This window comes from Aethina tumida, chromosome 1 (genome assembly GCF_024364675.1).
Source record: "Aethina tumida isolate Nest 87 chromosome 1, icAetTumi1.1, whole genome shotgun sequence".
In the NCBI taxonomy this organism is placed as follows: Eukaryota; Metazoa; Arthropoda; class Insecta; order Coleoptera; family Nitidulidae; genus Aethina; species Aethina tumida.
Window position 1 is genome coordinate 49,918,098 of NC_065435.1, and position 23,986 is coordinate 49,942,083.

Below are 23,986 nucleotides of genomic sequence, written 5' to 3' on the forward strand. Positions count from 1 at the left end.
CAATTTTAAATTAAAAGTGTGGTGTATAAAGAATATGAAAAGAAACAAAATAGAAATACTGTGAAAAATTTATGTTTATTACGGCATTTTAAAGAAATAATAAGCAATTTAACACCTGAACAAGCAGCCCATATCCAGACCCTAATTGAAGAAGATGGCAGCAATATGTGCCAGATTTGCTGGGAATCAACCAATCCAATGTTTCAAAGGTTGTAAAACGATTTAGAAATACAGGAGAGTACATCAGAAGGCCAGTTCCAGGTCGTCGAAGATGTACTATATCTGTAGATGATCGTTATTTACGTATACGAACGGCAACTGCAACACAATTTGTCCAGGGCTCGTAATGCTCAAATATCCATTAAAACCGTTAGGAATAGGTTAAGAAAATTTTGAATCACACCCAGAATGCCTGTTACTGCACCGTTGTCATCCAGGGAACACCGTATGGCACGAATGAGGTTTACAAGGGAACACATTAATTGGGATATCCAAGACTGGGCTAATATGCTTAAATTTTTCTGGCGTACGTCCCCTATAGAAAGCATGATAGATCACGTTTTTAACTAAACTTGACATAAAAATTTTACAAATTCAAATGAACTCATCTCAGCAACTCGAGAAGCAAGAAGTATAGACTTATCGTTTATTTGGAAAATGGTCGAGTCTATGCCATGAAGATAGACCAAAATCATAAAACAAAAAGGATATGATACAAAGTGTTAATTATAAATTAATCGTTAAAATTCTTTTCAAAATTAAAATTACCACTACTGTATATAACTTAATATATTTTAATAACAAACGGCTTGTACGATTTTTGAACCAACATATCTGAAGCCAAATTTTGGGAGAAAAAAAATTACTGATTAATCCAACAAGGAATAAATATCACATTAATAAGCGACAAATGATCTTCCCTCCAAATATTTTGTATTTCAACTTAATTTTTACAAAAATTGCCATGAACAAGGTCATACAAAAATATATAGAAGGAGGTGTTTAGCTCTTTAAACGAGCCTTCTTCATTAAGTACGTGAAAATAATAACAGTTTTTATTCGCGCATGCCTTTAAAGGGCAAACAATCCGTCAATCGGTCCCTGTAAATTGCCCGGAATATACATACGTAACGACCCTGATCCTAATAAAAATAAAATACGCGAGGGTTACACAATTAAAGGAACCCTGAAATCCAATTAAAATGGGGGTTCTCTGAGTAATATGTTACTTATTAAATTAAAAGGTAATAAATTAATTAAATATTTTTATTTATAGTATTTTTTATTACAATGAGCCGTTGAATCCCTTGGAAATAATAAAAATTAACAAAACAGTTTCGTAGGTTTACAACAGCAGATTTTCGTGTGACTTTTGTAAAATTACTCTGTGACAACGCGTTTTGCCACAGTGTTTATTAATTCGTTATCATCCAATGTCTGGAGCTTGATGAACCGCCAATATTTAGTAATTACAGTAATTTTGAATCGATCGTTCTACATCATAACGAGCCTATTATTAATTATTATATATTAGGTACATTTGTCTTTTAATGTATATACCTAATTAAAGAACGTAAGTTAGTAAGTAGAATATTACTGCAATAAAATGTACAGGTTATTTGTATTTTAAATGATAAGTGTATGTTCCACATACATCTATAGTATATAAAACTACAAATTAAAGACGTGCTCTTTAATCAATTGGGCCTCGTTCAGTAGTAGCAAATTGTTAGTAATAATCATCGATTTAAAATACGATTCTAGTTATTTTCATATAATTTCTATAAAATCTAGTTAAAAATCGATTTTTAAGGGATTAAGAAATATATTTATTATAAATATATAGACATATGTAATTGTAAATGATTTCCGAAAGAGAATCCAACTTAATAGTAGTTTCCTCAAATGACTTCTAGGTGTTTTTAAAAGTATTATTACCGATTTCGAAATATTTTTCAACTTTATATTTAAATTTGGCCATTTTAATATTATAAAGAACAATGTGTCGATTATAATTCCTGGAATGTTGTCAAGTCATAAATGGCGCCGAGTCACATACATATACTTTATTTTCGTCTCATTCATGTGTTATTATATTCGTGAAATATATTAAATTATTATAGTAGGTGTATATTTTTGGCAAGCAAAACGTTTTTAATTAATTAATCATAACATCTTACAAAATCTTTATTTTAAATTTTCACTATAGGTATGTGTTGAGGTGTTTTCATTACTATTATTATTATTATTAAAAATAAACTATTTTATTAACCGTCGTTTATTCAGGTAAGAAAATCTTACAATTAGAAAAGCAGTAAAATATGGAAATATCTAAAAGTACAAATCTAAATAAATACATTGGTATATGAAAGTCTACAAATTCAAATTGTGTTTTTTAATATAACGATTTCTGGCATCTTGAATGAATTTTGCCTTTCTCTCCTGGAACGGGACCTTTGGCAAGGCAGACAATGAACTGCAAAATGAGATTATTTCTATTTGATCTTCCTTAGATAATGAAGGTGGCGAGTATGTACCAGTGCCTGTCTTTCCAATATCTATGAATGATGTATCCATATCTTCAATTGAATCTGAAAATCTCGACACGTCAAATGGCGAGCGAACAAAAGTAACTTACACTAACCATTAAATTGTGCACTATTGGGTTTGTACAGCATACCATTATTCATTAGCAAGGACGTATTCTTTTTAATAGCATCTGATGTTTGATTCTTTGACGAAAATAATCCCATTGCTATTCTGGACAATCAAGCTTCTTTATGAAATGATTATACAGTAAAAATGACAAACTGACAGCTTAACACCAAGGTGATTTAGTGCAATTGTTTTAATAAACGATATTGATAAGCCACCAGAAGTTTGTGATATTATGATGAAAGGGTGCCCCAGAATATTTAGGCAATTTTTCAAAAAACTGTTCATTTTAGCCAAACTGACCAAGAATAACTAATATTAAAAAAATATAATATAAATTAAGTATATAATAATATAAATTATACCAAGCGCTTTAAAAGTTACTTAAAAAAATCACACATTTAACAATGTGCCTTAAAATCTATATTTGCTTGGAAGACACAATAAATAATAGGAAATCATCAGTTTTTTGTCCACACATTCTGCGACAGTGTGTTTCATAATGATTGTATTAAATCGTAAATTTAGTTTTTTCTACTTACCTAAACAAGGTAAATGGTTTCAACCATTCTTTAGCTGTTTACATACATATTTTACCTCACGAAGGTTGTGTGAAAAAAAATAACAAAAATAAAAACAAAAATGTTTATTTCGCAGTTAAAATAACATATATGTGTTAAAAATATAAATTATCATAAACTTTGTTCGTGAAAACTTTATAAAATACTCGGCAGTACTCAAAACAAAATCGTATAAATATTTCAATAATCCAAAAACTTAAATTAGAATTGTATGTTCATTTTGTTAATACCGATTAATAATACTTTTTTAAATCTTACTTCAGTGTACTTATGTTTAAAGAATACTATAAATAATAAATAACGATGTGCAAATTTTGGAAAGAGGAAACAATAAGGCACAAATAATTTTAGATTCTAGTACATATTAAAGGCACGTATCTTAAAACGCAACTACAGCTACATTAAGGAAATTTAACACAAGTTTATCACAAGAGTTTACAAGTTCGAGAAATGCATTTTGAGATTCAGGTTAAACACACAATTATTATTGAGTGCTGTGTTATAAATTTACATTTATTAAATTGTGGAGCATAATGTATGTAATTCTTTATATAAATCTATGCTTTTAATATACTTCAACACGCCACAAATTTAACTTATGTAGATTTACACCATTTGATGTTGCAGGAAATAATTATTAATAAATTTCTATAGTTGTATGCAAATTAAAAATTTTAAGATAATTATTTCCCGTTGTCTTATAAAATATTAGATAAATAAGTAAATATATAAACATGGGAGAAAAGGGTTTCAGTTTCAATACAATTTCTATAAATTTTATTTACAAAGAATACACATATGCTCAATATACTATTCTATCAGTTAATTTGTTAATAGATATTATTGGAGTTTGGACCTTTTGGTAAGACATTTCAGTAGGTTCTGTTATTCTAGAATCTACACCTTTTAAGGGTTGTAAGATATATTTAGGGCTAGAGAGTATTTATTTATGCTATAATACAGCCATAACGACATTGCTACATATATAACATCAAATCATCAGTGAGCAGGTAAACAAAACTCTCATTAACAATATTTTATAGATTTAAAAAAGTAAAAAATTAAATGTTTACATGCAATATTCCACTTTTTGGTACAGTGGGTCTTCAGCACTATCCACTAGCTATACTACTTGAATAAACTAGTCTAGGTTGTTGTTTGTTATTTAAAATTAGTGAGAGACACGATATTGCTTTTTGGTCGTTGAAAATTATTTTCATCTGATGTTTAAAACTGATGGCACAATTTAAAATGGAAAATTTTCAAGGATTAAGTGAAGTTTAATAATCCACCCTGTAATTCAATTTCCTTATATGGCTATGTATATGGTTATCAGTAGGATATTGAGCATTATATTATACCTAAATTGATTTTTAATTCTAATTCATCTAATTCAAATTAAGTTAATATTTACTTTAGTAAATTGAAACCCGTTTACAGTTCGCAATTTTATATATACCAATTTAAACGAACTGTATTATTTTAAAAATACTACTTTCAAACAGCAATTATAACATTTCGATGTCATCGAAAATCAACATCAGCATTTTAATATTTTAGTATTAGAATATATTAGTTAATAAGATTTTAAATTTTAAAAATATTTTAAAATAATACGCTTTATTGCAGTAGGAGGTTGCTGATTTTAATCACTCTGTATGGAAGCTATTTATTAAATATATCATATATATTTTAATCTTTATAATACCAATGTCTTTATACAATAAACATTATAAGCAAAAATTGTTTGGCTACGTTCTATGGCCAACACTTTGTTACAGGTTTATAATGTAAATTAGTACTAATTAAATTGTTTGTAAAGAAATGGTTCTTAGAGTAAATCTGATTCTTTCAGGTACTTGCGTTGTATTGCGTCTCGGCAGTCCTCGAAAATGCGCAATACGCACTCAGTGTCGAATACTTCTTTAATGTTCTCAGTGTCTATTGCACAAGTAAAATGAGGATAACAGAAATCAGCTTTACTTCTTTCAGTTCTATCCGATCCTGTATAAATTTTCTGCAAGCGATAAAAATAATTGAATAAAAATTATGTAATTTCCAAAAGATGAGAAACCGAAAAAGATGATCTGAATTAATTTGCCAAGGAAAAATGTAATAATAATTACCTCAAACAAATGTTTTATAAAAGATTTGGCTCTTTCAACTTCCGGATTCTCATTAAAATATTCGTTTTTTTCTGACGACTTGTAATACCGATACTCAGGAAAGTAGTCCTCTATTTTACTCCTACCTTAAAAATTAAAACCCTTAAACTAGTAAACTAATAATAATAATAATAACAATAATATAAACTGACAAAATACACTTTACAAATCAAAAAATTATATTCCATTAAAAGTGTCAGTTTACATTCATAAAATCAAGTAAGTTATAAAATACCTAGTAAAACTTTCCTCTTGAGAATGTCTTGTTTATTTAAGAATAAAATTACGGGTATGTTTTTCAGAAATTTGTTGTTCCAAACGGTCTTAAATATCTCAAGGCTTTCGACTAGACGATTTTTTGTAGGGTCCTCTCTTAAAACTGAGTCGTACGAACTCATTGCAGTGACGAATATGATAGCAGTTACACCGTTAAAGCATAAAAACCACTTTCTTCTTTCTCCTCTTTGGCCACCCACATCAATCATTCTTAAAAACAAATAAGTAAATGGGAAGCGTTCGATTTAAAATCGAATTGGATCAAATTACTACAGTATTAGGCTACTCTTACTTACTTAAATTTAACGTTTTTAACTCTAAATACTAATTCATAGATGCCTCGCGTTAATACTCTACATCTTAAAATGTCTTGTTCACTAGGAAGATAATCTTCCTTTCTAATTTCATCAACCCTTTCTAAAAAATACTGAGCACTATCAATAAGTTGATATTCATTACTTCTTTGAAATATGGCCTAAAATGAGTTTTCCCTGTGTTATGATGTCACAATTTTCGCATGTAATTATCACCTGAATGCCCTTGTCTTTCCATAATTCCTCTACATGAGCATAAAACTCATCTGGGAAATCGAAATCCGGCTTTGTCGCATTGTGCAGTATCCAATTGACTCGTTTCATGTTTTCAGCATGTTCTAAAGGCACTGGAGGTGATAATATGGGAATTGCAGTAATAATACTCTAAAATAGGCAATACAAATATTCGTAGGAAAAGATTTCATAATTTCTACAGATCATATATACATTATTAAGCAATTAACTTAAATATTATACAACATTGTAATTAATATCTGTACTTATTAAATATAACACATTAAGGAAGGCTGCATGTGACATAACTTCATAAATATTTATATGGCTAATTGAATAATTAATTATACAATTCAAATTCAAATTCGTGGGCGGAATTTGACATTAATTGCATGCATTTAATTTAAAAGCACTACTAACTGCAACATATTTAAAAATGACATTGCATAACTTTGTGATTACAAGGAGTCTAAATAAATTGGACTTGATGATCTTAACAGTTGTGGATTATTTCTTTTTTACTTCAAATATAAATTAATAAGTTTACATTTGTAATCAACATTATTGTCATTAGTTACACACTTACCACAATAGCATCCAATAAATTGTTTCGAATGTCCACTCTCCTTTCTAATCTAATTTGATCACTGAACTTTTCAACATGAATTAGTTGCATTTGCTTAATAATGGTTGACTTGCCAGATTCCCCAGCACCCAGCAGAAGTAACCGATGTGTTTTTTGGAAGTCCCTCTTTTCACTAGCTATTCGTTTGTCAATTTCAGCACTGTGTTGTTGTTCTGGTGAGGGATTCCAAAAGCATGGTAATAATCCATCTATACATCCTAACTGTTCCATATTTTCAGTCATAATAATTCTTAGCACTCAAGACTGAAATTCATGTCTTATAAACATTTAAACTCATATTTAAATCTGAAAATACAGATAAATCCATATTGGATTGCATCTATGTGGGAATATTAATTTATACCACAAGTATTAAACTTAATATCGGCTGAAACTTAGACAATACACATAATATTTATTATCTGAGGTAATTCCGAATGAAAACAAATGTCACTCAGTAAACACATGATTCTGACAACAGGGTGGGTGGTCTGAATCTGACAGTTTATAGACAAAATAGTTTCCGGACTGCAACAGTGTTGTCACACTTCCGGAAAGTCTCCCAAACATTTATGGTTATTGACCGGAATTTCCAATTTAGATTTTTTATGAGACGGTGCGTTACCGATGCGTATTTTGAATTCTCAATATCTGAAGTCGTGTATTATGTATTGCTTTAATAATACAGTTTAAATGGATAAAAGAATCAATCTTGCGCATGCGCACGATTTAAAAATTATTTGATTTTTTAATATAATAATGTTTAAGTAATTATTTATTCCAAAGCGATAGGGAAGATTTGTTAATATAAAATCATAACGATGTTGACGTTTAGGATGATATGAGAATCACTTGTGCATATGTTATGTTCGTCATTCTCTGGAATTCAAATATGCTGATAGTCTATATGCAATGTTGACATTTTTATATTTTTAACTTTTAGTTTTTGGAGTACTGTATTAAATATAACATTTGATTTTTTTAGGTACATGCAAAACAAAATAGATTTCAATTAATTATGTTTATATTCAACAATATTCAGGAATAAAGTAAATCTAATATAAAAACAACAAATAATAAAGATAATAATCTGAGATTTCAGATTGGGAAAAAGACTTAAGAAAGAAAAAGAGCTTTTTTGTTTCTTAAATTTATTACTTTACCTCTTGTTTCTGCATTTCGTGCGTCATCAGATAGGACAAAATCCAAAATTGATTTTCCACAAAACATCAACTTTGAAAATCCTATGACAAGTTACAACTAAAATACAATTTCATTTAGTTACTATTAACTAAATAAAATTGTGCTTGCCGCCGCATTTACGACGAAAATTAGTGAAGATGTTTAACTGAATTTTATTCAAATATTACACTCGCTAATATTTTTAAATTTTTGTCCTCTATTTGGAAATATAAAAGTACTAATCTTCGTCGAGCAAATGCAGCCTTATACTAAGTTTCAATTTACTAAGATTAATATTAAAAACATAAAACATGTAATAGAGTTTCTACGAGAAATTAGCGCAGGGGTGGCCAAGCTACTTGATAGTCGGATCCATTTTTCAAAATTTGAAATGTTTCGCGAGCGGCAATTAAACAGGTATTTAAAAGGTATGCAAAAAAGTTATTAAATTTTTTTACAGAAGTTATATGTATTGAAAACATATAAATAAAAATTCAAAATATGTGTATTCAATTTAAATATTAAAAATTAAACATATTTATTGCACTTCTCTTGATAATTCTTGATTGAAAAGGGAACTCGAGTACATTTATCGAGAGCCACACATAATATATCGAAAAGCCGCAGGTTGCCCCCCCTTGTATTAGAGTATACAATTGATCGTCACAGTTTAGATATGTCACATTTTAATTACTATTTAATTCGAACTGAAAAAGATTTTCATTAAAATATAATCTAATAAAAACGCGTACAACTGTATACTAATACATTAAAAACAAAGAAACTATCTATCTATTAGAGCTATATTAAATTACAATTTACTAATGTTTAAATACATGTTGGGAAACTATACTAAATATTAGTTTACAAATATAAAGATCTATGAACAAATAAATATAATAATTTAATTGATTAATTTATTAAACTGTTTTCGTGACCATTATTTTTGGTCACTACTATCATGAAGGAAAAGGAAATTTGTTAGTCAATAATATGACGAACAAGAAGGGAATTCGTTGGTCAATAATATGACGAACAAAAAGGGTATTCGTTGGTCATTAATATGACGAACAAAGAAGGAGTTTGTTGGTCAATAATATGACGAACAAAGGAGTTTGTTGGTCAATAATATGACGAACAAAGAGGGAATTTGTTGGCCAATAATATGACGAACAAAGAAGGAGTTTGTTGGTCAATAATATGACGAACAAACAGGAAATTTATTGCTCAATAATATGACGAACCAACAGTGAATTTGTTAGCCAATAATAGAACAAACAAATTAGGAATTTGGAATGTTTATTTTAAGAAAGAGAAAATAATTATTATTTATTATAATACCTGTAAATTCTAAAAACATAGACAATATGTCATAAATTGAGCATTTTGAGATTAGTATTATCATGTATCACAGTGGAGAAGTAATAAATTGGTTGATTATAATTAATACGAACGAACGAAGTTCTCATTCAATCATTTAAGTTGAGAGAGAATGTCTTAAAAATATACGAAATAATAAACCATATTTACGTTGTTTAAGTATTAAAGATTTCAAGGCGCAAATGATCCGAGAAGCTTCCCGATATATTTCCATTTGGGATCATTCAATGATACCAAAATTTAAATTATTTGAAACGAACAATTTGTAGTACGTATATCAAAATACCTAAAATAATTAATTGGCGCAATCAAAAACCGATGGAGGTGTCAAATTATTCTTGCTATCAATGAAGAAAATCCGAAATAATAAATTGAAAAACTCACTTTGCGTTGCCAGTTGCCCAGTTAACTAGTCTCGTTCTGGACCTACCTGAAACCATTAAAATACATTCAATTAATATCACTTTAATTAAATAATATAATTATTATGTATTACCTTTAATGCCCTTTCCCTGTCGCCTTATCGTCTTTCCAATGGTTGGTCGTCATAATCTGGATGTGTCCACAAAAACTTTTTGATGATGGGCACAAGATATGTCTTTCACCACTTATCACACTATCGACGAGTAAATAAAAAATATTTTCTAAATGTATTAACTAAAGAAAGAACATTTTAAAGAACTATTAAAAATCAATCAATCAATTTATATTTAAACACTTGTTTATTTTTATTACTGTAAAAAAATTGTAACGGTTTTGTTTGTATTTAATAATGTTAAAAAATATCGCAATGTTACTTATCCAAGTAACATACTGAATTAGCATTTGTGAATTTACTTTGAAATAGTTTTTTGTATTTTATATTGTTAAAAAAATTACGCAACACTACTTATCCAAATGGATTGGATTAATACTTTCAAAAATTCATTTTGTAATGTTTTTATTTGTATTAGTTACTGTAAAAATTCCCCCGATTTTACTTATCCAAGTAAAATATCAAGAATTTCCAAAAAATTTGTAGTAACATATTGAATTCACACTTACTTATCCAAGTAATGTGTTCAATTAATAATACTTTCGAATATTTGCTTTGTAATATTTTTATTTGTATTAGTTACTGTAAAAATTCCCTCGACTTTACTTATCCAAGTAAAGTATTAAATGTTACTTATCCAAATAAAATATTGATTTCATACTTCATGAATTTACTTTCAAATAGTTTTATTTGTATTTTATATTGTTAAAAAATCATGCAACATTACTTATCCAAGTAATGTAGTGAATTAATACTTTCGAAAATTTACTTTGCAATGTTTTTATTTGTATTAGTTACTATAAAAATTCCTCCGACTTTACTTATCCAAGTAAAGAATTAAGTATTTCAAAAAATAATGTAATGGTTTTATTTGTATTTAATATTATTAAAAAATCACGCAACATTACTTATCCAAGTAATGTGTTAGAATTAATATTTTCCAAAATTTACATTGTGATGTTTTTATTTGTATTAGTTACTTCGGATTTTACTTATTCAAGTAAGGTATTAAATATTTCAAAAAAAAATGTAACAGTTTTGTTTATATTCAATATTGTTATAAAATTTCGCAACGTTACTTATCCAAGTAACATATTGAATTCACACTGAATTTATTTTGAAATAGTTTTTTGTATTTCATATAGTTAAAAAAATTACGCAACATTACTTGTCCGTATTCAATTAATACTTTCGAAAATTTACCTTGTAATGTTTTTATTTATATTAGTTACTGTAAAAATTCCCCGACTTACCCACGTAAAGTTATACATACTTCAAAAAATTTTCTTTGTAACTGTATTATTCGTACTTATTATTGTTAAAAAAAATTCGTGACGTTACTTATCCAAGTAACATGTTGAATTCACACATGAATTTATTTTAAAATACTTCGATTTATATTTGTTACTAATTCGCGTGATTACTTATCCAAGTAATGTAAAAAACTAAGTTAAAAGTTTTATTTGTATTTAATATTGTTAAAAAAGTTCTCACGATTTTATTTATCGAAGTAAAGTACTAAACATTTTAAATAATTTATATTGAAGTACTTTTATTTAATTAATGTAATGTAAAAAATGTTCTTTCACTAGTTAAAACATCAGAGTCAATTATTTATTTACAGAACTAATCACTCCGATAAGCCCTGTAATAATAAAAAATATCATAAATCAACTATCTAGTATTATGAATTTGTAATTTGTAAGGTAATTTAAAATATCGATATTAAAAAAATTATTTTATTATTAAATTATTTAATTTAATAATAAAATAATGAAACAAAACATTATTAAATATAATATATAAATATATATGCATTATTTAAATTATTCTTATAATTGTAAACTTTTAAAAATTTAAATGAAATTCAGAAAAGGAACAAACTGATGATACGCAATAAAGCGTTCGCTTTACCTGCGTTTTTTTGATAAAAAAAGAACACACGATAAAAAGTGTCGATCGGTACTCGGTGTTTTTATGGTGAATCACTACGCGGTCTTCAGTATTGGTTACACAATCAATATTCAATATTCTTAATTATTTTGCATTTATTTGTTAGTTATTTTATTTAAAATTAATATAGATTATTATTTATAACAACTTCGTTTTTATTAATTAAAAGAACTGGGAAATAATTATAATTAAGAAAATAATTCAATAAAGACTGTAGATTTAAATAAAAAAATCAACAATTTAAAATTAAATATATATAAAAATTTACAATAAAGATAATTCAGTTTACAAAAGTTTATAAACGACATTTGTTTCGTGTTACAAAGCCCTTTTCTATTTAATATTTAAATATTCAACAAAAATTTTAAACTCATTTGTACTATTTTTTGTAAAGTGTCATTATGTAACAGCTTTAAAATGTCGTTTTAATAAATAAAATCCAAAAAAATTGAAAAATAATATAATAAATATAATAAAATAAACCTACCGTCAAAATTCGCAGTAGATCAGTAAGGCACTAAACACACGACGTTAATTAATCATACGAACCGCACCACCGAATTAATTTAGGGGGGCAGGCGCGCACCACCGTCCAACCGATCGACACGCGGATCGATAACGAAATAATTGATTAGTTTTACGGCGCAACGCTTCGCGGGGTGTGTTCGGTCAATGTCGGGTTTAAAATAATTACGCATCGACTGAAACAATTTTTCCATTAAATTGTCCGAATATATTTACAAATCTTACCTTAATTAATAATAATCAATAATTATAATTAATTTTAGGTAGTATTGAACTGTAGTAAAAATCACACAGTCCTCAATTCTAAATTTTAAATAAATATAAATCCTATTTAAATTATTACAAAATATGAAAAAGCAATTTCAATGTAAAATAAAAACAGTTATGTTTAAAAGAACTTACATGATACAATTTTACAAATTTTCTTCGTTTTCATATTTTTTATTAAATATTTATTACAATAATTAAACAAATTTTCAACTGAAATGCTATTTTTCCATTAAAATATTTTTATTACCAAATACTTTATAATAAATAATTATTTCAACATTATTATAATAATTATTATTAAATAATTACAAAAAGTAAACAAATTTTCTTCATTTTCTTATTTTTATTACATATTTATTATAATAAATAAATTATTCAGTGCTATATTATATATTAACACACTATAGGCGGGTAGCAAAATAGTCCAAACTAAGTTGTTGAATAATAACAAAAAATAAGAGATAATTCTTTCAGTTCCGTATGTAAACCAATAAAGTAAAATTATCTCACATCGCTTTTAAAGTAAGTACATTCAAAAAGGTAAAAATTACCCGGCCCGCTAACAATCAACAATTCTCGAGACGGGTATTTTTACCCGACCCGCTTATAGTGTGTTAATATATTATGATATTAAAATATCATGTTTCTCTTTTATCTCTTTTAATAAATAATTATTTAAATATTATTATCACTATTAAACTATTATATAAAGTAAAAATTTTACAAATTTTCTGTTTTCCTATTTTTTATTACATATTTATTATAATTTAAATAACATTAATAATTTAAATAATTATTTAAACATTGACATATAAAATAAAATACTACAATGTTTAAAAATAAATGTATTAATTGTAATAATGCCTATGAGAATATTTAAATATTCATTGTTTTTTATTTATCCCGTCAAATTAAAGAAATATATAAATATTTATTAAATAATAAACTACGTAAAGGTAAAAAAAAGTATAAACATTATCAAAATAATTAATTTTACATATTGTTGAAGTATAAAAAATTAATGAGATTCTTCATTTCCAATATATATTTATCACAATAAATGAATTCAATGCATATTTTATTGACGTGCACGTTTAATTAATATTTAAATATTGATTTATTTATTCATAATAATAAATTATTAGGCGATACTATTAATAGAGATAATAATTATATTTTGCTAACTAGCTAGTTTTGCTACAAACTTTAACATTTTTTATCTCGTTTTCTGTTGGATTTTTATTAGAATTTTTTTAAGCAATTTTCTTATTATTTAGAAGTAATAATAATCATAATCTGGTTAAAAAATTTCCGATAAGTTATGAAACACTCTGTATGTGTGTGTATTTAGAGCAAATATTATTTGTGTGTTAATTAGAAGGTGGACATTATTAATAAGAGATTATAAATACAATATAATAGGTTGAAACACTTTATTATTTTTTTTTTAAATTATTATATTATTTTAAAAACTCATATGGTAATATTTATTTTTTAAAAAATAATTTAAATATAAAATTATTGAGTTAAATATGTATAATAAAATATAAATTTTAGTTTTTAATCGAATTATTTTATTAATAACGATATTTAAAATTATAAATTTCGCGTTTATTAGTTTGGACAGAATTATCTTTTTTAAATATTAAATATTGATATTGAAAGAAAAACAAATCAGAAATAAATGTGAAACTATTACGAATGTAACTGAAGATTTTTTATCGTGCACTCTCTTTTTTTCAAATACAACGGTAACGTGATCATTTGCTTCAATTATTACTTACATTAAAATTGTTACTTTTCAGAATATCATTAATTTTATAAAGGTATGCTAAAATTAAATATAAGTTTAAATGTAATTTGAAAAATCCATTTTTATCCAGTAGCAGGTTAAAAAGTTTATATTTGATAATATATGTATTAATTAGATCAAATCAATACAAAGTTTCTATCTCATATTTTAATAATTTATTATTAAATTGTTTATATTCAAGAAATTTTTTAAATCAGTTTTTACCATAACAAATTCATATTTTTCCTGAGTTACCTAGTTAAAGTAATATTTTTTTATTGTTACAGAACGTATCGAACTCGATTGAAATATAAATAAATAATTAGCTCCGTGTTTTAATTGTGGACACATCTGAAGTGTGATGAGCAACCATCGTAATAAATGGAAAGACGATACGGCAGCAGAGAAAGGGCATTAAAGGTAATAAATAATAATTTTATTTATTAATTAAAAAGTGATATTAACACACTATAAGCGGGTCGGGTAAAAATACCCGTCTCGAGAACTGTTGATTGTTAGCGGGCCGGATAATTTTTACCTTTTTGAATGTACTTACTTTAAAAGCGATGTGATATAATTTTACTCTATTGGTTTACATACGGAACTGAAAGAATTATCTCTTATTTTTTGTTATTATTCAACAACTTAGTTTGGACTATTTTGCTACCCGCCTATAGTGTGTTAATAAAATGTTTTTTAATGATTTCAAGTAGGTTCAGAACGAGACTAGTTAACTGGGCAACTGGCAACGCAAAGTAAGTCTTTCAACATATTATTTCAGATTTTCTTCAAGAATGATTCGACACTACCACCGGTTTTTGATCGCGTCAGTTATTATTATTTTAGGTATTTTGACATACGTACTACAAATTGTACGTTTCACTTAATTGAAATTTTGGTATCATAGAATTAAAGTTACTTCCCCAATGGTAATATATCGGGATGCTTCTCGGATCATTTGCGCCTTGAAATCTTTAATACTTAACCAACCTATTTATTACTTCTCCACTATGATACAGAATAATTATATATGATGTAAATTGAAGTAAATACTATTTGTTTAGCTTTCGGGACACTTCAAATTCCTAATTTGTTCGGTATATTATTGACTAACAAATTCCCTGTTTGTTCGTCATATTATTGACCAACAAATTCCTTTGTTCATTTTATTGACAAGCACAATTTTATTTAGTTAGTAGTAACTGAATTAAATTGTATTTTGATTGTAACTTGTCGTAGGATTTTCAAAATTGTTTTGCGGAGAAACAATTTTGGATTTTGTCCTGATGACGCACGAAATGAAGAAACAAGCGTAAATTTCAGAGATGAAGTTATTGTTTTTAATCATTTGTGGCTATTTAGTTTGTTTAATGTCTAAATAATATACTAGACTGTAAGAAATACCAAAGAATAAAGTGGTTCAGCCAGTTTTGTCCAAGGTAATGGATTATTTCTAAAAACATATTTTAATATTGTTTATAGCTCCAGCTAGGTACTAAGAATTCTAACGCATCTGGGAAATAGAGAATAAGTCAACAAATGGTCAATTTTAATTTTCATTTCCACATCCTGGTAAAAAGATGACTTGTGCAATATAATGTGCTTTTATACATTTGTTAAGAAAGTGAAAACTTTTAAAACAAATTATTTTTAAAAATAATAATAAAAAAGACTTGATTTCTCAAAAAATATTTGACTTATATTCTTTTTCCCAAGCTGGTTAAAATTAATGATATTGTGTAGGGTTTATTTAATAAAACATATTTGAATATAGAATAATGTATTATAATAATTAACCATAGCTATTTTCTATAGAAACAATGAGAATTTAAGTATAGACTAGATAAGTTGATGCTGAGCATCATGTTCTTTACCTTTAACTAACAGCAGTCCATTATATGGGATACTACAAGCTAGATAAATTATGTACAACATACAAAATGGCATACAAAAATTATAATAAATATATACGTTGAATGACTTTTGTAAAAGGAGTTTTGGTCAACATCTTTTACTGAAAACAGTTCTGTAGGTTCACAATATGTGTATGAAAAATTAAAATTGTCTCATTTTTCTGATTATCAAATTAATTTAATACTGATAAGAGTACCATATTTGTAAACCATTCTGCACTTGTCTTGTAATTTTCCGAAAGAAAGTTTTATACAATGTAGAAAATAAGTCTACAAATAAAATAAATAGTCTATAGATGGATTTAGTGTCATACATCTTACATACACATACTGTCATTATAATAATTATTGCATTTAATGTGTGCTAGTACAGACATAACGTAGAAAAAATGAATAAAGCCATAAAAATTAATCAAAGCCTTTAGATATGTTGGCTGAAGAGAGATCATATTAATTGCAATCGTTTTATTAATGGATATATTTTTTTTAAATAGTAGTTAGGATCCAATATAAAGTAAAATGTAATAAAAAGAAATAAACAAATGACAAAAATAAAATTTACAAAACAAATATAACCATCAAAAAGGATCCTAATGACATGTAACATCAATCTGCAAGATTATATGTTAAAGTTTAAAAACTGATTTAAATACATAAAATCATTTTCTAAAATATATTAGTAAGTCAATTCTGTGGCATTATTTTTTGTTTTGAAATAAAAGCAATAGCATTTCGTTTACTTTTCAATCAGTCCTACACACAAAATTGGCTCCACATTTTATTACGATATAAATGCTTTCCTGCAGACATGCTAAACTCTCAATTCACTTTTTTTGACAAACACAAAAAAATCTTAACGATAACAATTTAATTCATGTTATACAATGTTAAATACACAGGTACTTTTATTAATAACGATTACTCCATAACATATGCCGATAACACGTTTAACGATACATTATAATTTATTATCAAATCACAATATAATTATTATAATTTAGAATTAGCTATTACTTCACGTAGACATCAATTGTGTTACATATTCGTAAATTATTATTAAATGAATTTAGTAATATGCTTCCACTTTCAATCACAAATTTAAAAGAGTATTATATGGTTACAGGAAGATTTCATGCATATTTCTTGATGTTATTTACAAAGTTGTTCTTAACTATTGAATATCAAGATGATATTCTCATTCTATATTAAATAGTTCCGAATATAAAGTAGCCTAAGGAATAGCCAATTAATGATTTGAATGTTATGAAATATGCACAATATCCCAGCATTAAGTATTCTCATTCAGTACCTAGTATTTATACGTCGAGATTTGATTCACATTCACCTGTATATACCATTATAAAAATTCTCAAACATCATTTCTACAAACTTAACTAGTAAAAAACAAATAATTCACAGCGATAACGGAATATATTTTCTTGTACAACACGGCTATTATATTATAATATTTAGAACGATTTTTCTTGATTACAAATATCGCTTGGTTCCCTTGATTAAATCAATTAATATTTGTTTCTTATACAAATTTATTTCACACCTCATTTATAATTGAGTTTCATATATGCATAAGATATAATAGTCTAACAATAACTTTTTGAATAAGATCACTGACATCAACACTTCTATTCGCCTATATTGGCAAGATTTATACTCACGATAAGTTTAATAAATAAGTTCAATTTCAATAAGTTTCAATTAAAAAAACGTTTTGTAATGGAATATTTTTTATAGAAATTTTATGTTATAAAATTCCATAAAGTTGATCATGAAAGTATGACCACCTAGTGGTTGTATCAAGTCAGATCTAAATAACAATTTTTGTAAACGTGAAACTTGCATCATTAAATTTTAATAAAACATTTTGAGACTTGCATTCACATGTTAATTACATAATTTATAGTTCATGTTATGTTTACAGAAAAAGTTCAGTTGAAAAGAACTTAACTTAAAAATGTTAATCTGAACTAGTTATTGACGGTTATAAGTTGAATTCATAAAAACATGACATAATTTGTTTCACATGAAGATACTAATTATAATTGAAATTTAATGATATACATATTGTTTTTTTTTGACAAAAATTATTCGTTATATTATTTAACTGATGCCAAAATTTCATTGTCCTCATTTTAGAAAATAATTATGGCAAGAATTCGTACAAATGTTTTGGCAACAAGAATCATTCATTAAATTTTATATTTTAATAAGTAAAAAATAAGTAGGGACAAGTTATTGCCAATTATAAAAATTATTGCACAGTAAAAACATCTTGTTATATCTTGAAGAAATTGTATTTGTTGCATCACTTCTGTTCCCTTGAACAATATTTTAAACATGTCATAATTATGACATTTTGAATCAATTTACACACTAATTGCAAGTTTCATGACACGTTTACAAATATGTTCAATTGAACAGAACTGATGCAACAACTTCAATGTCCTCAATTTAAAATAACTGAAAAAACATATACTGTAGATGCCATGCACCAGAAATAATAAAAAAATATTGAAAACAATTCTAAAATGCACCACTGATGGATAAAAAAAAATAATCAATTTACAGCACTGTTGTTGCTTAAGAGGACATTTATTTTATGGTTTGCTGCATATGCAGCAGATGAGCTTGTCATTGAAATTTGGTCACTAATAGTTTGTCCCATAAAAATTAATAATACATAATATACTAATAACAATAATACATAATAAATAAATAAATGACTAGACCGGAATTTTTAAATTGCTGCAACTTGTTGCCTAGACATTTGTTGTACTATAATGTAGTTTTTGATTATGTTTTAAGATTATCAATAGACAACTTTGAAAAAGATTAGTTTACTGACGAGGATTGTGTGAAAGTATGTTTTTAATTTACTTGAATTAATTTTCAACATCCAAGTTGTTATATACTCTATTAGATAAATTAACAGACAGGATGCTTATCTGTAGAATTTATTTGCTTAAGATGTAAGTAAACCAATTTTTTTTACTTTTGTTTGTGTTGCCTGAACCTTGAGCGAAGTTGTAAAAACATTGAAACTTGTTGAAATAACAAGTGATAAGATTAATAATTATAAAAAGTTCAACAAAAAACTTCCCATTATAAATTTATGGCCATATAATATGAAGGTGTATAACAATATATTAAGTAAAATATTAAGTTAAGGCGTAATATATTACTACTTTTTTAAACATTAAGTACTTTAAATTAAATACTATTTGTTGATGTAAACGATCTTTTACAGTGGAGTGACCTATATTCATAATGAATTGGAGCTGGCATGGCCATTATCGTTTAGTAATAGTTGAGTTAGTGATTGTATTGCATTGGATTTAAAAATAACATTTTACCAACCAACTCCCTTTAACGAATATTAATTTCCTGTAATCTCAATATATCAGCCTTTTGGAAGAAATTGAATCCAAAGAAATTCGAGTAAACGTACGTCTAGTTCCACAATTACCCACCGTTGCTGTCCTACTCCGATCAGCTATCGGCGCACGGCAGCGCAACCAATTTCATTTCGTCAGCTCACGTTAGCTGCGACTTACGACAGTTGCAGAGCCATTTGATGATGCGCGCGTTCCTTTCAACGATGGAAGGCGGCTCGGTGGGCCTATACGTTTGAGCAGGACAGTGATCCACGTTGTCCACCGGTCGGCCACTGTCTACCGTAGACACGTCCGAGAAGAACACCGGACTGTCAGAGGAACGACTTCCGCTCAACATTTCCTCGTAGCTGTCGCTCGTTAGTCCCAGTTGTTCGAAGAATTGCTCGAGATGGCTTGTGGCTGGCTCTGACGGTCTCCAATACCTATAAGAATACAATATAATTGTCCAATAAGAATGTCAACTTGTCAATTATTACTGTAAAAGAGGATAGTTGTCTTACCTATCGCTGATGTCAGATTTTGATCTGAGAATGGGCCGATCGCGTTTATATCTCAGACATTTTTGTCGTTTGAAGGTAGATGGGGGCGGCGGATAGACGGGCTGACCTCCGCCACGGGTGCGGCATTCCGCCTCCTGGCAACAATAATACGAACTGCCGCCGCTGTGCTGAGTGCTCGATCCGCTGTCGCGTCTGCTCTCCTGTTGCGAAAACTGAAAAACCAATAATGTAATTGGCGTTGGGCAAAGAATGCATAATATTAGATGTCTAACCTGTCTGGGTGGTGGTGCCGGCTCGCTCCTTTGTGTGTAGTGACCGCTGGATCCGCCGCTGTCTCTATTCGACAAAGATTTGTTGCTGCTTTTGTTGGAGCTGGGCTCGGCACCGCGACAATGCAGGTCGGGCAGACTCTTGTGACAACGCTGTGCCGCATACTCCGCGGGAGGACTCAACGGTGCCATCTGCTCCACGCTTAGTTCTTCGGCGCTGTCGCAGACCAACAGCTGACGCAGGCGGTTCTGCAGCAGGTCGCCGCCTCCGGTTGCACAACCCACGGCACCCGGAGCGGTCGAATGTACGGAACGACGGTGGCTTAAGGGGGGAAGAGAGCGCGAGGGTGACACAGCCATATCTGAAATAAATTATGTAGTCATTAACCATAACTATTATCGAATTGCTTAATTTTTGTATGTTAGACTACTTGAAGGATTTTTGAGAACTAGAAATCATTCAACATAATGATTATCAGTCAATTATCAGGCACATTATTATTCATGGTTTCATTCTCAAATGGCTGTATATTTTATGACTCAATTTGTACTACAAACAATTCCTAGATATGATAATTTTGCAATGTACAAATAAAAAAATATAAGGAATTCCGTGACGCGGAATATTTCGCGGAAGTAAAAAATGAAAGTAATTAATTAAACATAAAAACCATTATAATCCATGTGAAGCAAGAAAGTTAAACAATTTGAATGGGAACTAGGAAACAATTTAGCCCAAATAGAATGCTAGTTAACTAATTAATTAGAAAGAATAGTAACAGTGGTCTACTAAAAATTGCTAGTTCAAGATTTTAATATGTAAGCTTTATTTTTTACAGCTACCATAAATTGTGTTGAATGCAATATTTAAAACTATTATAAATAATAAAGTGAAATAAGTCAATATTTAAGCAATTAAAAGGTGACCAAATATAGTTATGTGCGCTGTTGTAAATATGTGCAATTTTTAATTCTTTACATTGGTAGAGAGACATTCATACTCTTGATCATTTGGGAACAAAATTTGGTAATTTAGGAGCCACAAAAAATAATATTGAATCTGTATAAAGAAATTACTAGAACGTTATATAATTTTAAAGATTTCCAATAGGCATGAGAAATTTAAACTAAATAATAAAATCACATTTTGATTTAAAATTATAAATACTTAAGGAACAGACATGTTAGTAAATAATATATATATTATACATGATCAGTAGAATTTTTAATTAATAATTTGGGAACAATAATTGGCATTTTAAGACACACAAACAAGTAATATTGAATCTGTGTAAAGATATTACTAAAACGTTATATCATTTTAAGAACTTCCATGAAATCACATTTTGGTTTAAAATTATAAATACACAAAAAAGTGACATTGAAACTGTGTAAAGATATTACTAGAACGATATATCATTTTAAGGATTTCCAATAGGCATGCGACATTTAAACTAAATAATAAAATCACACTTGTAAATATTTAAGGGATAGATGTTTGATAGCAAATAACACGTATATAAAATTAAATATATGACACATTATTTACTATTCTACTCTGAAATTCATCAAATTTTATCTTTTTAGTATAAATTTACAAAAATATAGTATAGTCCGAAGAGTGATAAATTATACCAAGTAAATGTATGTCAGACAGTATATGAAATTTAAAATGACTTAAATAATAATTCTTACATTGTGGAAGAGTAGTGGGTCTGTAGTTAGTCCCATGTCCAGCTACGTTGACGGATTTGCTTCTGTTGTACGTGCCATAGCCTCCAAAGTTGGACAGGGGACGAGCAGGAAGCACTTGTGTTGAGTCCCTGACAACTTCCGACTTGACGTAAAACGGCTTGCTTTCAGCCAAAAGTTCGACAGCCGACTTGCGTTTGGAACGCATACTCTGCGACTTTGTCAACGTGGGGTACATCATTGTAGCCATCTCTTCAGGGGGGCAGTGTACAGGTTTGCGACGACGATATGAACGTTTACTACATACCCAGTGCGATCGCGGGCTAATATTTGAAGTTTGGCAGCACAAAATCTTTTTATCTTATCACATCACAACAAACAAACGCGGACTTCAAAACAAACCCGTTTTAAAAACAAATGAATACATTGACATCTCGCATGAGCTTTTAACGGGCCCCGCACGCGGATGGTTCACATTTTTCGCTGGCGATTTGTGCGACATTAATATTATCAGTTCATTATTGGTTTTATCACATTATGTGGAGTTAAAGTTTGTTACGAATTATTTGAAATTGCATTTGCAACCGATCGCCGTGAGCCATTACTACACAGCTGATTGCGTGTCACGCATGCGCATTTACCTGTGCTTTGCAGGGAGCTTTTCCGGAACGAACAATGCTGGAAATTGAATTTCTCTATGTCCAATCTAAATTCATGCTGCGAGAATCACGATTCTGCTAACGCGATAGACATAAATGCTTCTAGTTTTCATGGACAAATTATTATTAATTATTCGTTGGTTTTTAAAATATGAATGACGCTTTTAGATCTAATGGCCCAGTTTTTCTTATCCGAGCAATGAGAATTCAATACAATGAAATTTACCAGTAGATACAAATATGTAAAAAATAAACTTTATCTCTTTGATTTGAAACATTTAACAACGATCTTTCAAGCAAAATTATTTATTTCCCACCAGCAAAGATAACAGATGAAAATTAAAATTTCAGGGCGTAATATCGTCCAATATTTCTTAATTTTTATGTGCTCTAGACCAATTAGAGCGGAACAAGTCATTAAAATTAGTTCTCGATTATTTATCGTTAAACGAAAAGTATAGAGACTGACGACTCAGTGTGGACCTCTGAAGAACTACTGTTTTCACTCGTTTGCTTGCTATTGGTTAAATTTGTACTCTGTTAAGAAATATTGTTTCGAACTGTTGCTGATGATCCGTTAACTATAAAAAATAATAATAATAGTACATGACAATTATGACGTACAGACAAAGATAAATCCTTACATTTTGATGTGAGAAAGAAGAAAACTTCAACAGCAAGCCTCTGTCGTCAGTCCCACTATTACTATTGTTTCATCTTATTATTTCAAATTACTTAGTTTCTTGATACCTTCTAAATGGACACGATTCCCGTACCATTTGAGGAGACTGATGGCTAAGCTGACGGCAAGCCCATCATCGAAGTCCATCATTTCTGTTATCCCTTGATGTACCATAGCTGAAAATTTGTTAATTTCTTTTTGCCGAACATAAAAGTAAAATGTGGATTCGTGCTGACTGAAATTTGAATACTGATTTACAAAAATCAAAATTTGTTTGTGTGTTGTTAGGAATCTAGATTATGAAATAAAATTTTAAACGGGAGAAGGGATAAATAAAAATATCTCTCCACAATATATTAATATTTTTGAAC

At 28.2% G+C, this 23,986-nt stretch overlaps 2 protein-coding genes and 1 long non-coding RNA gene across 3 annotated transcripts; all 3 read right to left on the reverse strand.

Moving 5' to 3' along the window:
• Nucleotides 1-2,262: 2,262 nt before the first annotated feature.
• Nucleotides 2,263-2,838, reverse strand: LOC126264278 (uncharacterized). The gene is made up of 2 exons (XR_007547034.1): nucleotides 2,645-2,838; nucleotides 2,263-2,591 (listed from the first exon to the last, which is right to left on the reverse strand). It is a non-coding gene; the product is annotated as an uncharacterized LOC126264278 (long non-coding RNA).
• Nucleotides 2,839-3,286: 448 nt separating this feature from the next.
• LOC109595147 (guanine nucleotide-binding protein G(s) subunit alpha-like) lies at nucleotides 3,287-7,307 on the reverse strand. The gene is made up of 6 exons (XM_020010446.2): nucleotides 6,812-7,307; nucleotides 6,208-6,375; nucleotides 5,974-6,152; nucleotides 5,637-5,887; nucleotides 5,363-5,487; nucleotides 3,287-5,253 (listed from the first exon to the last, which is right to left on the reverse strand). The coding sequence occupies exons 1-6, from the start codon at nucleotides 7,091-7,093 to the stop codon at nucleotides 5,068-5,070; spliced, it is 1,191 nt and encodes a 396-aa protein (XP_019866005.1). The 5' UTR covers nucleotides 7,094-7,307; the 3' UTR covers nucleotides 3,287-5,067.
• An 8,943-nt stretch (nucleotides 7,308-16,250) lies between these two features.
• LOC109596040 (uncharacterized) lies at nucleotides 16,251-23,882 on the reverse strand. The gene is made up of 5 exons (XM_020011497.2): nucleotides 23,578-23,882; nucleotides 22,278-23,514; nucleotides 20,586-20,944; nucleotides 20,314-20,525; nucleotides 16,251-20,235 (listed from the first exon to the last, which is right to left on the reverse strand). Exons 2-5 carry the CDS (start codon nucleotides 22,522-22,524, stop codon nucleotides 19,953-19,955), a joined length of 1,101 nt encoding a protein of 366 aa, XP_019867056.1. The 5' UTR covers nucleotides 22,525-23,514; nucleotides 23,578-23,882; the 3' UTR covers nucleotides 16,251-19,952.
• Nucleotides 23,883-23,986: the final 104 nt, after the last annotated feature.